We start from the raw sequence: 14,721 nt of genomic DNA on the forward strand, positions 1-14,721 counted from the left end.
ATAACACAATGGTGATTGAGCCTATGGCCCACTGATTAAAGTAATGTAATATTATATACATCTATTTATTTGCAATACGAACTGTGTCTGTGGTGGCATTCTTGGTAAAATAGTTGTTTTACAGATTTTCTCCAAAGGATAAACACAATTGTGAAAACTTGAATAACTGAATTGAAGACTCACAACTGCTAAACTCTCAGCACATTTCTATTTATTGTCACTCAAATAGAAATTCTTAGTCAACCACACTGCCACTTTAACTAATTATATTACATAAAACCTGAAACCTATACATTTCTCATCAATCATACAACAATAACATGCAAAAGACTGAGGATGTAATATCTGCACATATGAAAGTTTATAATTTATTTGGGTAATCTTTAGAAAACTAATTGCATCTTCTTGTAACAGACATCAACAGAACTTAAAATGTACACAGGGATTTTATTTTGAAAAGGCAGTCCTCTCTCAGGTCTTAAAATAGTCCATATATTAGAACACATCTACTCTCTAATACATGAATCCAAAGTAACAAAGTCACTCATTACATCAAAAATTAATTTGAGTTCTGGAGTTACTGGAATGGACTGTGGCAAGTTAAAGATTTATAAGAGTAAATTGTTATTGACTCATTATCCCCGCCCTTCTTCTTCTTCCTCACAGTGTCGTCTCCCAGGTCACAGGAGCCGGTCATCCAGCCTCAGTCTGACAGTGGAGAGTGCTCTGGAGAGTTTCGACTTCCTCAACACCTCGGACTTTGATGATGATGATACTGGAGATGATAGTGCCATCCTTAGCAACCCCTCACAGAGGTCTCCGCTTTTTAATACAGACGGAGAAAGGATCGGGTGAGTGGGAGATGGCATAGAGGCTTTTTTTTGTGTTTGTTGACATTGACACTAAGCACAATGTTATTGTGTCATGGGGTTTGACTGCTGTTTGGAAGTGTGTGCACTAAAATAAAAGTACTGTTGTTGAGGTACGACAAACAAACAAAAACACAGTAAGAGCTGAAGTAGGATACTTTTTGGTCCCTGGTTTTAATGCCTAGCTATTCATTTAGAAAAGCAATATTTTTTAACATGTGTGATCATAACACAGGTGAAGGGTTTCATTCTGACAAAACAGAACAGCAACTCAATTCACTGCAAAAACATTTTGGACAGACAATCTGCATCATCTCAAGCACTCAATAGAAAAACCCATTTTATCAGTTTATCAAGTACAAGAGAAAAGATAACGGTTCTGTGTGATGCTGCTGCCACTCGGTGGTGACTCTGGGTATGTGCCTCTCAGTGGCCAGCATCCAGAAGCCAGAGGACACCTTAGTGAAGCCCTGACAGAGGACACAGGGGTCGGCAACAGCGTGGCAGGAAGCCCCCTGCCACTCACCACTGGAAACGAGAACCTGGACGTTGCTATCGTCATCCACCTGCAGTACTGTAATCACCTCATACAGGTAGAGCTCCTAATGACATCATGTTTTGGAGTATAAATGATAAAGGAATAGTTATAGTTGACATTACCAGTTTACTGCAACATGCCTTTTGTCAGTTGTTGACCAGTGGGATGGGTGTGTGGCAGCGTCGCAGTCTTCTCCTCAAGATGTCCGGACAGACTCAGTTGTTAGAGGAGCTAGCAGAGATCAGTGCGGACAGACTGGGAGCAATTACATCTGCTGCTGATGGTAAGTACTAACAAAGGGAAACCAGTTTGCTTAATTGGTGTGTTATGTCTGTTTACCATGCAATGTATCTCAAGAGTAGTAATCTTTTTAGTGTACTCCAATCCAGTGTCTTGTTATTTAAGTATTTTATGAACAAATATTACCATGCAACTCAATGAACTCTCTGGTTTGAGGGTTTGTAGCGTCTGACCTTCTCTTTTGTCCTTTTCTCTCTCAGTTCTCCCGGGCCTCGCAGAGCGCCCACAGCTGATGACTCTGTGGTCAGAGTGCAGCGGGTCTGCAGGACTTTTCCACACCACACTGGACAGAGTGTTCAAACACATGAACCAGCGCTACACAGCAGCGCTGCAGGAGAGACACCCACACAGCGCCGACAAAGGTTGGATCATCCGTATTTTCTTTCTCCAAAAAAGCCAAAGGTTGCACTTAAAATTACATTGTTTTTGTTTACAACAGTCTTGTTTCTTTGTTTTTGTTGCCTGTTCAAGTCATTTATTTGGTTTTAATCTTGTCCCTGTTTCAACTTAATCACTAACTTAGTTTTAATCTTGTGTCCGAGAAACGTTTGATCATTGTAGCTGCTAATATAGTCTTGCTTAGTCAGACCTTCCTCCAACGTGGCGGAGGGGGGTCTGGCTAGTCCACACAGCATTCCGGGATGCGAGACAACTGTGTTCTTGTTCATTGCCATTTCTTTAAACCAGTCACAATCATCTTGGGCAGTGATAAGCACCTGGAATGCAACGTTACCATGGCAAAAGAACCTTGGGAAGGAACTTGTTTTGGTGTAATATGTTGTACGTTCAAAAGTTGTTTTAGTCATGCAACAAAAAACACAGATTGGACAAATAGTCTAGCTGTCTGGATTTACCCTGCAGAGATCTGAGAAAAGGTTACCACAGTGCTCATAAATCAACCAGAGTTTAAAAGGCCAACACAAAGGAAGCCCAAGGCAATGGATATCCCAGAAGTGGAACGTCAAGGACATAGACCCAATTTAAGAGACTAAATGGAACAGTGAATCCATAGATATTTAACAGATCTTAACAATGTATATGTAGATTCAGTTGGCCCAAAAACATTTCTTTGAATTTAGATTTATTTCTCTTCTCTTCAGTGATTGGTGTTGTAGTGGGCGAGATGGTGGACAGGAGTGATCTGGTGGCGGCAAACAATCCTTCTGCCGCTGAGCTCTCCCATGACGTCCTGACGGTGTTTCAGTTCCACAGCTACATCTTACAGCATGAAGTGCATGACATGGAGACACATCTGCTGCATCTGGCCAGAGAAGGTGATAAAAGTATTTTTTTCAGTTTAACCAATTATCACTTTGGATTTTCTGTCCACAATCGCCTCAAACTTTACACAATACATAGTAGAGAGAGAACACAAAAAACAGGCTGATTATGAGTGTGATTGTGTGAGTATGAAAAAAGAGAAATGGCTAAACTATGAAGTGCATTTTTACATACAATTTTCACTACGTTTTTAATAACCAAGTAAAACACTGTTAACTTCCTGGATATTTTAGAATACAAACTGAAAAGATATCAAAGCAAAATTTCATGTCAGGAGTAAAGAAAAGGTCCCTATGCTTTATACTTTACAGGATATGTAATGGTAAAACCTCTGACATGTGTCTGTGTTGTACTCAGAGGTGTTTGCAGAGGCTCTGTGCAGTGGGGATTATTCTCGGTGTCTAGCGGAACTAAAGGAGGTGCCTGTGTCATCCCTGTGGCCGAGAAATGACACCCTTAGGACCCTGGCCTGCCTGCTCACTGCCGAGGACCCTCAGGTCAACAAAGCAGCAGCCGACTACATCTCTTCGGCATCACACAGCCACTTCAGGACCCAGACAGTGAGTTGTGTGTGTGTGGTGTGTGTGGGGTGTGTGTGTGTGTGTGTGTGTGGTTTGTGTGTGTGGTTGTGTGTGTGTGTGGTGTGTGTGTGTGTGTGTGTGTGGTGTGTGTGGTGGTGTGTGGTGTGTGTGTGTGTGTGTGTGTGGGTGTGTGTGTGTGTTGTGTGTGTGTGTGTGTGTGTGTGTGTTGTGTGTGTGTGTGTGTGTGGTGTGTGTGTGGGTGTGTGGTGTGTGTGTGTGGGTGTGTGTGTGGTGTGTGTGGGTGTGTGGCGCGTGCGTGTGTGTCTCATTTTGAATAGTGATGCCATAAATGATAATCTGTGTGTCCACAGGCAGTGGAGTACTACACCCATGCGCTGTCAGAGGCTGGAGTTCTGAGCCAGAGGGCGGCCTGTTCAGCTCTCAGCTGTCTACAGGTCAGTGGCCTCTTACATCATTTTCAGTTGTGATACTGTGAAAATTTGGAGCTAGTTTAGGTCTCCATTTGTGTTTAGACAAATCTAATATGAAGCTTCAGTAGTCCGAGTAAGTCAAACTGAATGTTATCTTTTAAAAGTAAAGCCTTTTTTGGCACAAAATTCCTTGTGTGCTTTCTGAGCCCCTGTGGAGGATACTTCATGGTAGGTGCATGTATCCAGAACACAACACCAAAAATAAAATATACCCGCAACTGCCAGGACAAAGATAATCACTCTATTTGGCTAACGAGACTGCTTCACATTATCCAGGACATTATGGATTGGAAGACTGATTGCAGCAAACGAGTATTCTTTAATGCATGCTATAAGTTGCATATATAGATGGTATTCTATTCAGATAGTGGTCAGGGCATAGTACAAAAATAGTGTGTTTATCTTATGTGCCATGAAGGCTAAGAAGTTTTGAAATGTAACAGTGACATTGTGTTGTCTATGTAGGCCGTGGAGAGCATCAAGGCGGTGGTAGCACTGTGTGATTCAGCTGAGGAAGAGCTTCGCCATGTTGCCATAAAAACCCTGCTCACATTTGGTGAGTAACACATTTCTGGAAAATCAAATGTTGCTCAGCTTGGTCCACCCTTCTACAAATGTCTTGCATTTTATACACAGCTGCCACAAAGTACCTAACGCCATAATGTATAGAAATATGAATAAAGTATATATATATATATACACATACGTACATACATACATACACTCGTCTTTTATTGGGACCTAAAGCTAAACTGTTTTGACTGCAGGGATACCATTGCAATGTGCTTTAGATAACCCTTGTATTTGTGGCAGGTGAGGAGGGGCGACTGGCGTACGAACAGCTGGACACGGTGCCGGGGGAAATCTTCCGCCTGGTCACACGGCGAGGAAACGCTATCACCACTGCCTTCTGAGCCATCGTGCCACGAAAACATCACAAATGACATTTCAGCCTGACATCCGAGGACAGCACTGCCCTTCCCTCGGCTACACCCCACACGGGCTGTTAACTGATCACTTTATTATTCTGCTTTTTCGCACAGTCTTAAGGATCTCCTCAACGCCACAATTAAATCTCTTTTCTTACGGACACTGCCATTTGAAAGGATTTAACACCAAACAAGCTGTCTTAGTTACAAAAGACACACAACCTATACCTACCCCTCCTGCACACACACTTAACACTCCACTTTCCTCCATCATCTCCACGTCCAGAAGACACCCCTACACTCCTCCCTCTCTGCTTTCTGAGCCAGGCAGACCGGTCACGTTGAGTTTAACTGGAGAGCACAAATTTGATTGACACAAAGCCGCTTGACACAAAGCCGCTGCAATTGCTCTAAAGACTGTGGAAACTAGAATTTGAGCAGTGCATCTTCACCTTTCACATAACCTTTGTCAATTATCCACTGCACACTTATCAGTATCACTTAGTCACTAATTAATCATCATATTGATTGCTACAGAGTCCGTTGTGTCACGCAATATACTAAATATGATCCATGTATAATCACCGTTTATCATTAGAAATGTTCTGGCGCTTTTGGAAGATTTGCACTGTTGTAAGGCCTGTAAATATGGCAAATTTTACACAGCTGGTGTAATATATGTGCTTGTATTCAAAATATATTTTCAAGTTCTGTTTTCTAGTACGTTCCATTTTGAGTTTCAGGGATTCTTGTACTATTGGAAGATGTTTGTTTTGTGGCAGAGAGCACCATTAATACGTTGAGAATGGCTTTCTAAGAGGAAGTGATGTTGCAGTTTAAAAGCCCTACTTTTACAGCAGTTTACAGTCCTGAACATATTTTGACCATAGCCATCTATCAGTGGAGGAAACTCAAGGGTAGAGGTGAAACAGGTCAGCTCAGTGGCCACATTTCACTCACTGAGCAGTTTATATCCAAGGTTTCTCATACTTGCAGTTAAACAAGTGCAATTCTTCTGTACATACGTTACTCTTTTGCACCTAGCTGACATTAAAAGACATTTGATAAAGTCAGCTTTAACCACTTGAGCCTTGATGTGGTTGATTAGGCAGGTTTCCTCAAATACACTCTTATGTATTTTTCCTACCAGGTACAGAGCAAGTCCAGGGCAATACATTGGTTTAGGATTGTGATTGTGCGCTTTCTTACAACTTTACAGAGACGAGGATCCTCTGGGTGGAGTAAAGGCCTTTGTTTTGGCTTACTGCACATTCATACAGTATGTGAGCTAATGGAGCTAAAGATTATAAATGTATGAGAAGCTGCAGAATGAAGTGTTCAGTTTTGGGTCTGTTTTAGTTCCCTCCATCCTAACTGTAATGTGGAAAAGAACTGACCCAAGGTGAGCACCTAATTCCCTTTTCTCATGTAACTGTACTACTGAGTCTTGTGCTAGTGCACAATGACAAACCTCACACATGTTATTTATTATTAACTTGTAATTCTGATATTCTTTGGAGTTATACTGTATTATTGCAGATGACAGTTTTATGTAAATGAAATGTATATTTATGTTTTATTTTGGATCAGGGCTAGTACTTTAAATATTGTTTATCGTTTAAAAAGGCTTCCGTGTTACAATGCAAATTATCTATTGCTTAACTTTAATTGGATTTTATTTTGAAGGAATTATATTAGATGAATTATTATTTTGGAGAAGTATTAGATTTGCTAAACGTTTAATCATATTATAGATTTCTTTTCCCTAAAAAGGTCCCGAACATAAAAGGGACATATATTAAAATGCTACTTTATTACTCAGAAGATTTACTGTAACCAAAGGAAGAATTCATTTTAAAATTTTAATAAAATGTCATAATTCATAAAGAATGTATTTTCAATACGACAGTTGGCCAGAATACTCAGACTTATCTTTAAAAGCACAACTTAAAAAAGACAAACCCATAATATATGAATCTTATTTGGTTCTAACTGCACAGTCCAAAAGCCATATTGATTAAAAGCAAGTGGTAATATTTTTTATGAAATGTATTTTTTTCTTTTGTATTATAATCTGTAAATGTGTGAAGTTGTTACTAAAAGCTGAAGATGGTGTTAAAGGTTCTTTTTCTTTACAGCCTTTTGCAAAACAGTTCATATTTTAAGTAACGGTTACTTTTGTTTCTTCTATGATGTGAATAGCATTACAGTATTTTGGTATCTAATTCATCCACTCATTCTGTTTAATTCTTTTTTGAGTGAGCTACTTTCTTTTTTAGAAACTTGCAGTTTACCAATGTAGTCTACTTGATTCATTGGCTGTTCAATTATTAAACACTTTTGTCAAAATGTGCACACTTAATTATTTAGAGACTGGTTTTAGGAATAACTTGGTGCACTTTGTTGAAATCGATCATTATCCATCCCTGTGGTCCATAGCTTCCGTACTGATCCATTTAGTTAGCATACTACACTCCATTGTGGTTAGGGATATTTCCTCTGCTCATCAAAAGTTGCAATAAAGTTTATTTTTGCATAGTTAAAACTACAAAATTGTGGATTGTTTTCAAGAAAACCAAATGTTTTAAATGTTGGTCAAGAGCAATGTTTGTCATTCTTGTTGCATTGCCTTTGTGTTTACAATAAGATAATTCAAAGGACAAAGATTGTCACATAAGTGGAATACATGTACAGTAACTTAACTGTACAGTTGTGCTTTGTCAGATTTCAGACGTCTAAGGACAACTTTATGGTTTAAAGTGTACATTTTATTGTCCAGATATGTTTATGCATTGAAAATGGAAAAGGCCAAGGGTAGTAGATGGACAACATTACGGTATGTCATTGTAATATCTATATAATGTTTAAAAAAATAACTAGCTGGGAATTGCTGGTTTGGACCAATACTGAGTTAAATACCTCAAAGTCAAGGTCCCTCAATCCTAGGTAACAATATAAGTAGTGATCACTGTGGTGACAATACGTTTGTTTGTATAGCACCTTAAAACAAAGCAACCCATCCTCAAGAATGATTATTTTCTGATGAAGTACAATAAATATTTTTACATTAAGTAGGTTCTAAGTGAACTTAGAGCAAAGGCCATGTTGGGCTGTATGCAGTTATGCCTTTTTTCAGTCTGGAGAAGTATTGTAATCAACCTCATGAGCTCAAAAACTTTTGCATTTTTACAATATAGCAAATGACTCTATAGCCTTATACTCCAGTACTGCAACACATCTTTGTTTTGCTACCATGGTAGCACTCATCTCCCAAGGTGAGAACCATGAGAAAAGCCCTCCTGGACTCTTAAATACTAAACAATGAGCTGGCTTCAAAAAAAAGCTTTCCAGGAGAAAATCTTGACAGCTCTACGGTCATAGAGAACCATGAGGAAAGATTTACAGAAAGACAGATCTTCTCTAAGGAAAGTGTTGAAGAAATGAATGGCACCCTGTCAGTCTGTTTCTGTAAGAGGAAACAGTGATCCACCTGGGTAAGGAGGGAGAGAAGACTGAGAAAGGAAAATAAAGACTTGAAAAGTTTGTGTGTGGGGGGGGGGGCTGGATAGCTCACCTAAGTGTGCACCCCACGTACAGAGGCTCAGTCATTGTTGCAGGGGCCACAGGTTCAGCTCCAAATGTCATTCCCCCTCTCCCCTTGTTTACATCTTCAGCTGTCCTATAGTAAAGGTCTTAAACTAATAAATATAACGTCTTGAAGCGATTGTTCCATCCTTGGGCATGTTCGAAATTAGTGAGAGTTGCTGGATCCAGTTCAGGAGAAAGTCTGCTCCTAGACAGTTGAAGTCTGGGCAGAATTTAAAATTTCATAAGGTGTCTATTACAGGTTGAGTGAATCCCAGCCACAGCCAACCTTCAGCTGTCCTCTGAAAACCTTGTACCAAAATCCTACCATTTTGATGAGGTTGTCCAGAGAGGCTACAACAGTAATAAAATTGATTTTGAGTATGAAGTTTTGTTCATAAGGGCCTTCATGAATACAATTGTCTAACCAGCTGGCAGGAGGTTGATAGGGGAATGTTGTGAAATTTGACAAAATTCCTAATTTGGGATAAAAGAAAAATATAAAATAAAGTTAGTGTGGAGGAAATCACATGACAAAAACCAAAAGTCTTTCAACATCACTGCTCAGGCCTAGTTTGACAATGAGGGTTACTCGTTAGAGGACTGCAGGGAAAGGCTGGCCTCAACCCTCAGACCAAATTTTTAATGAACAGGGTTATTTCAAATTTATAGGCAGCACACTATGTCACTTAGGCCCAGACCATTCAGGCTTTTCGCCATGTTAGCCCACCCGATGCCTCTGGCTCAAACCCCCCCCCCCCGTAATAAAAGCATTGAGAAGACCAACCCCTTGCCCTTACCATCCACAGAGGTAATTGTTTACTTGTTCAGAACTCTTGACTTTTACTTACAGTACAAAGGGATCCACAAAAAGTATTAAGCACATTCTGCTTGAAACATTTCACCATTGTAGAGTTGAATTTGGTATTCTGGTGGGCACAGCCAGTCAACAAATGAAGGAAAGTTTTATTTAAAAAAAAAAAAGGTTTATTTTACATTAGACTTATATACATATGAGCTATAACATTGCACAATTTTACAGTGTAAGGCAAAACACTTCAAGGCCATGCTCAAGGCCACATCTGGCAGTGAATGCAAAAATCTGCTGGAAGGAAAGAAAATAAGTTCTTCACAGCACACTTTGGTTGTGTAGGAATTGCACAAGTGTTAGTCACATAGTTGTCACTCCTACCAGTTGGTTTCTGGCAGTCAAGGGGTCTGTGTAAGCTGGAAGGTTTGTGTTATTCCCTGGAATCAACTTATGCCCTCAGTACCTTGACATTAAACATTAACAATGGCTCAGGTCTGGTGTCCCAGTAAGCCATCATAAGAAACTAAAACTTCAGCCATCATTAAAGTACACCTGTGCTTTTCCTACCGTCTTTTGAAAAGCGGCTTAGTATTAAACACCTTACAATACAGTAAAACCTAAAAAAAAAAAATTAAAAAAAGCCCAATCTGTTCATGGCTTTAAAAAAAAAAAAAAAAAAGTAAAATGCAGGCTTTCAAAATTATAGAAAACTACAACATTGAAGGGCCAATTCAGTCAAATGACCACTTGTTGCTGCCTGGACATCCTGTAGCTAAAATCTGCTGACCTGTACAAGCAGTTCAAAGTCCCATGAAATACAAGTTGTCAGTTAATCCAGCTCTCCTGAGGGTCCTTGTTCATGGTCTGAGGTCTCTTCCTCGGAATCATCCAGGCTGGAATCAGAGTCTCTTTCCTCACTTTGACCTGCCACTTCACTGTCGTGCTCATCCACATCAAGCGCAATATCCCTCATTTCCTCCAGATTGTCTGGGCACTTCCCAGTCAGCCTCTTTTATTAAAAAAATAATTTAAAAAAAGAAACAAAAGCATGATACAGTACATTAAGCAGATTCCTCAGTGTAGTCTAGTTTACTTAAATATACTGCTTCTTTTAAAAGATGGTCCTGGATATGTGAAATGCTGGAGTAAGAATTTAGCCCAGTATATTCAGCCAGACTTCACTTTTAAACCAAGTCATCTACCAGTGTAGGCCAAGCATGTTAATCTAAAGTTCTTGTGGACACAAAAATGTCACACCAGACCATTTGTACTAGGGCTGCACAATAATGACCAAAATGATTGTCACGATTTTGATAATAGCTAAATTTTGTCACATAAAGCAGTTAGACTATAACTGCATTCACATCCATTTTGTGCTGAGATCTTCTAGTCCAGGACTAAAAATCATGTCTATTTTTCAGTTGAATGGCAATACAATATACATGCATCCCCCCAACAAAGTGGGCTAAACGTTATATTTAAGGTCAAAGCCACTTTTCACATGCCCTTTATTAAAACCGATTGGGATTCAAATTAAATGCACAGACAGGGTTTCCTTCCCAGATTGAAAATATACAGCTGCAATGCATTATCTGAAATACATAGGATAGATAGATAGATATATATATAAAAAGAATTCTAGGAAAGCTCTCACTTTAACAGTAAGACTGATTAAGAGATGGGGGGGGGGGCAAAGTTACACACGTCATGTGTATGAAATGTCTGTATTGTCACCGCGCTGCATTTTTATGAACTATGATATTCTGGCCATGAGTCACATCTCTCACCCAGAACCAGCAGGCTACATCTCACACGCTGTTACTCTATAAACTGAAGTTTGCTTGTGTTTTTTGCCGTGGTTGCTGCAATAGCAGAATTACCAGCCAAAACACAAGTACAAATACAGGTTTGCCCCTCAGGCATATTAAGCCTGGATTAATTGGATATTGTCAATGTGAGACTCAGACATTTACTATGTGTAATACCAGTGTTCTTACCTCAATCATATCTGCCATGTACTGTACATGTTGTGCCAGCTCCTGCAGCTCTTCATTTTCACACTTCAGCTGTGTTATCTCCTCATCTTTGGCCTCAATGTCTTTGTGTAACTGGTTTATAATAAAAAAATAAAGACAAGGTTTTCACTCTACTATACAGATCACACTATCGACTTATGGAGAGGTGTCAGTGAGGGTGCAGCTCATGTAAAGGCACCCAGAGCAGTTGGGGGTTTGGTGCCTTCCTCAAGAGCACCTTGGCAGTGCCCAGGAGGTGAACTGGCACCTCTCCAGCTACCAGTCCACACTTTGGTCCATATGGTGACTCGAACCAGCAACTCTCCAGTTCCCACCAGTACAGACAATAGCACTGTAATCACTAGCTAAATCATTTTTGCTTTTGGTGGTAATAAGCCCAGCTTTCAGATTTACAAATGGTCCATCCCAAATTAAGGGAAGGGGTTTACTACAGGGTATGCACCTCAGAACGCTTTCAAAAGTAAACTGATTTCAATGAGGTCCTTCAAGTTAGATGCAAAGTTACTCTTGTATTTCCTGTGCCAGGTGGAGTGGCGCTGGCTAACGAGTCAGTGGGAGCGTGGGAACAACCCAAATTGACAGCTAAACATTAAACCAATTTAGTGATTAACTCACCTTCTCATTCTCCTGTAGAACATTGTACAAGGCCTTCCGACGCTCTTCAGCCATTTCCTTCCAGTAGGAGGACGGAGCCGTTTCTACAACATTAAATTTCAGTTTAAGGGATCATTGTTTTGGGGGAGAAATAAGCTACAATGATGTAGTGCATAGATTATAAATTCTTACCTACGACCATAAGTTCATATGCTTCATTGGAAATGCCATTGGTCAACTGAGTTTCTTCGGTTTGTGTTGATTTAACTTCAGCCTTCACCCTCTTTGGACCTTTAGTTAGTTCTGTGCTCCACTGTTTGCGTTTGGGAATAACCTTTCCCCCCTAAAGAGAAAACAGTTAGTTTTTTTCCCCCAAATATTAAAAAACAAAAAAGTTACAGAGTAATTGTTCTTGGAAGTGGAACAATTATACAGAGAATTGATCCACTGCAAACTGACAAAATAAATCTCCCAAGCCAAAATGACTTGGAAGAGTGGCTTGTTTCATACCTGAGCTGACCTTCCCAGATTTTTTTTGCCAGCTGCAGGTTGGAGGACTTGTAGGGTTTGCCTGGGGGGACCCATTATCTTTTGGGATGGTGTAAAAAAGCTCTGAAAGATAGGGAGGGGAAAAAAAACAACCACAAGTGTTACCATACAGCCAAGTAGATCACAAATCAGAAAGGGTTTTAAAAAAATAAAACACGCTCCTAAAACCTTCCCAGATGTATTATGACAAACAAACAAAACATGACCCATGTTCTCATTTTCAAAGCCTCTATTCACCAGGGCTTAGCATCACTTTGCATGCTTTACTTTAGTTACACTGTCACCATGGGAAAGAGGGCATAAGTGAAGTTGATTAACACAACAACGCTGCTGCTATGTGCAACAGGCCCACAGGTGTAAGTACTAGGGCAGGGCTTAAATTCTTACAGCCGTGGGAAAGTTTAAGGCTCATTACAGATCTACCAACATGCCCACTTGTTAATGTTTACCTACAGCTTCACAACACTGCCAGTGCGTTTTCCATGCCAATTTAAAAAATATAAAAGATATTTTGAGCAGGAGAGAGAATGTATAGAACTACTTTGAGGTACAGCGATGTATACATTTAAAAATGTGTCCTTTAAGTTGCAAGCGATTGTTCTGCTGTGCTTGCATTTAAAACCTTAAATTTACACGTGTACACACACCAGTGACTGAAAGGTTCACTCATTTCTGCATGTATTAAGGAAAAATTGAGTCATGACCACCATTTAACGAAAAAAAAAAAAAAAAAAAAAAAAAAAGCTCAAAAACTACAGCTCCCGTGTGTATGTATGTATGTATGTATGTATGTATGTATGTATGTATGTATGTTTATGTATGTATATATATATATATATAAAAAATGGACATTAATTTTGAAGGACCGCATTTCGAAACGGAATACACGTTACTCACCTTAATATTCTCATTAGACTTCTGCTGGCTGTGTTTTTGCTTTCCGCTGAAACTCATTCTTTCCAAGAGACCTGAAGGGAATAATTAACATATCGTCACTACATATGTAATTGTCCCAAAAGGTAACTTCTGCTACACACTGGAGGGAAAACATGTAAAAATTTAAGCTAGCTAGGCGATATGGTAATAGTTTAGTAGCGTTCGATATTTAGCTAGCCAGCCAACGCGCATTCGTGATACTTCTTATGCGACCTCATTAGCTTGTTAAAAGACAAGTTTATAGCTACATATACATCTGAAGGTTGGTAACGTTCCAAAAGGCCAACTGGTTTAGCTAGCTAGCTAGCTACCTAACGCAAAAAAACAACAACAACGATGATTTCATGGACCACGGCTAAGGCTAGCGAAAAAAGTAATTGATGTTAGCAATACTAAATGAGCAGCAGATCTGTAGGTGACGCAATTAAAGCAATATTAAAGTAGACCCATATTAAATCGACTTACCGATGTAACACCCGCTTTGTGGCTGAGACTGCTGTTCTGTTCTCCGAGAATCTCGCGCCAGGGGCTTAAATACGCCTACTACGTCACGAGGTAAATATCACGGGGAAGGTTTTTTGTTTGTTTTTCCTTAACTTTATTGTGTAAAATCTCACATACTGCACAACGTAAACAAAACAAAAACATCAATTATAAAAAAAACAGTTCGGCATCATACTCATAAAAAAAAGACAGTCCTGTCTTCACTCTTAGTAAGCAATTAATTCTTATATTATCAGGACATAATACAAGTGTACTACAGTAACATATCAAGAAAAAAAGAAACAAAAAAACAACATTATTATTTTTATTATTAATAATAATAATAATAATAATAATAATAAACCCATGGAAGCCCATCTCCACCAATATGATGAAAAAGAAGATCATGTAAATCGTTCTAATGACAAACTTTCTCAAAATGATACCTCAAATAACGACTTCTCAAAACAATGACTTAGTATCTTAAAATAATGAGATATCTAAAAAAAATGAGATAGCATCTAAATAAATAATGACAAACTTTCTTAAAATAGTGAGAAGCTTTCTCAAAATAATAGTATCTCAAAATAAGGAAAAACGATCTCAAAATAATTGCATCTCAAAAATAACTACTTAGTATCTCAAAAGGAGCCTGATTCACTGTCAATCTCACAATTGAATTGTAGTGTCTGAAAATGTGTTTAGAAAACCAATTATCATTCTATTTGGGCTGTATGGGGGTGCTGAATGTCTGATTTTATATATAATTGCTCAGTTCTGTGATATACTGGCCAACTG

General features: G+C 39.1%; 2 protein-coding genes across 7 annotated transcripts in view; one reads left to right on the top strand and one right to left on the bottom strand.

Annotated features, from left to right (window-relative positions):
• Window positions 1–7,474, top strand: part of ripor2 (RHO family interacting cell polarization regulator 2) — a 61,626-nt gene extending 54,152 nt beyond the window's left edge. For 5 of the 6 annotated variants that reach the window (XM_032536398.1, XM_032536396.1, XM_032536397.1 and 2 more), the window contains 9 exons: window positions 667–851; window positions 1,300–1,462; window positions 1,558–1,690; window positions 1,908–2,069; window positions 2,808–2,981; window positions 3,346–3,548; window positions 3,881–3,964; window positions 4,466–4,556; window positions 4,814–7,474. In XM_032536398.1, the coding sequence (XP_032392289.1) occupies window positions 667–851; window positions 1,300–1,462; window positions 1,558–1,690; window positions 1,908–2,069; window positions 2,808–2,981; window positions 3,346–3,548; window positions 3,881–3,964; window positions 4,466–4,556; window positions 4,814–4,914 (1,296 nt within the window). In that variant the 3' untranslated portion in view covers window positions 4,915–7,474. The remainder of the gene's footprint in view (window positions 1–666; window positions 852–1,299; window positions 1,463–1,557; window positions 1,691–1,907; window positions 2,070–2,807; window positions 2,982–3,345; window positions 3,549–3,880; window positions 3,965–4,465; window positions 4,557–4,813) is intronic. The other variant, XM_032536399.1, reaches the window with a different exon arrangement.
• A 2,017-nt stretch (window positions 7,475–9,491) lies between these two features.
• gmnn (geminin DNA replication inhibitor) lies at window positions 9,492–14,005 on the bottom strand. Its single transcript, XM_032536402.1, has 7 exons — window positions 13,906–14,005; window positions 13,402–13,472; window positions 12,466–12,567; window positions 12,148–12,298; window positions 11,977–12,059; window positions 11,323–11,433; window positions 9,492–10,334 (listed from the first exon to the last, which is right to left on the bottom strand). The coding sequence occupies exons 2-7, from the start codon at window positions 13,456–13,458 to the stop codon at window positions 10,155–10,157; spliced, it is 684 nt and encodes a 227-aa protein (XP_032392293.1). The 5' UTR covers window positions 13,459–13,472; window positions 13,906–14,005; the 3' UTR covers window positions 9,492–10,154.
• Window positions 14,006–14,721: the final 716 nt, after the last annotated feature.

The sequence above is a fragment of the Etheostoma spectabile genome, chromosome 14, assembly GCF_008692095.1.
Source record: "Etheostoma spectabile isolate EspeVRDwgs_2016 chromosome 14, UIUC_Espe_1.0, whole genome shotgun sequence".
Classification (NCBI taxonomy): Eukaryota; Metazoa; Chordata; class Actinopteri; order Perciformes; family Percidae; genus Etheostoma; species Etheostoma spectabile.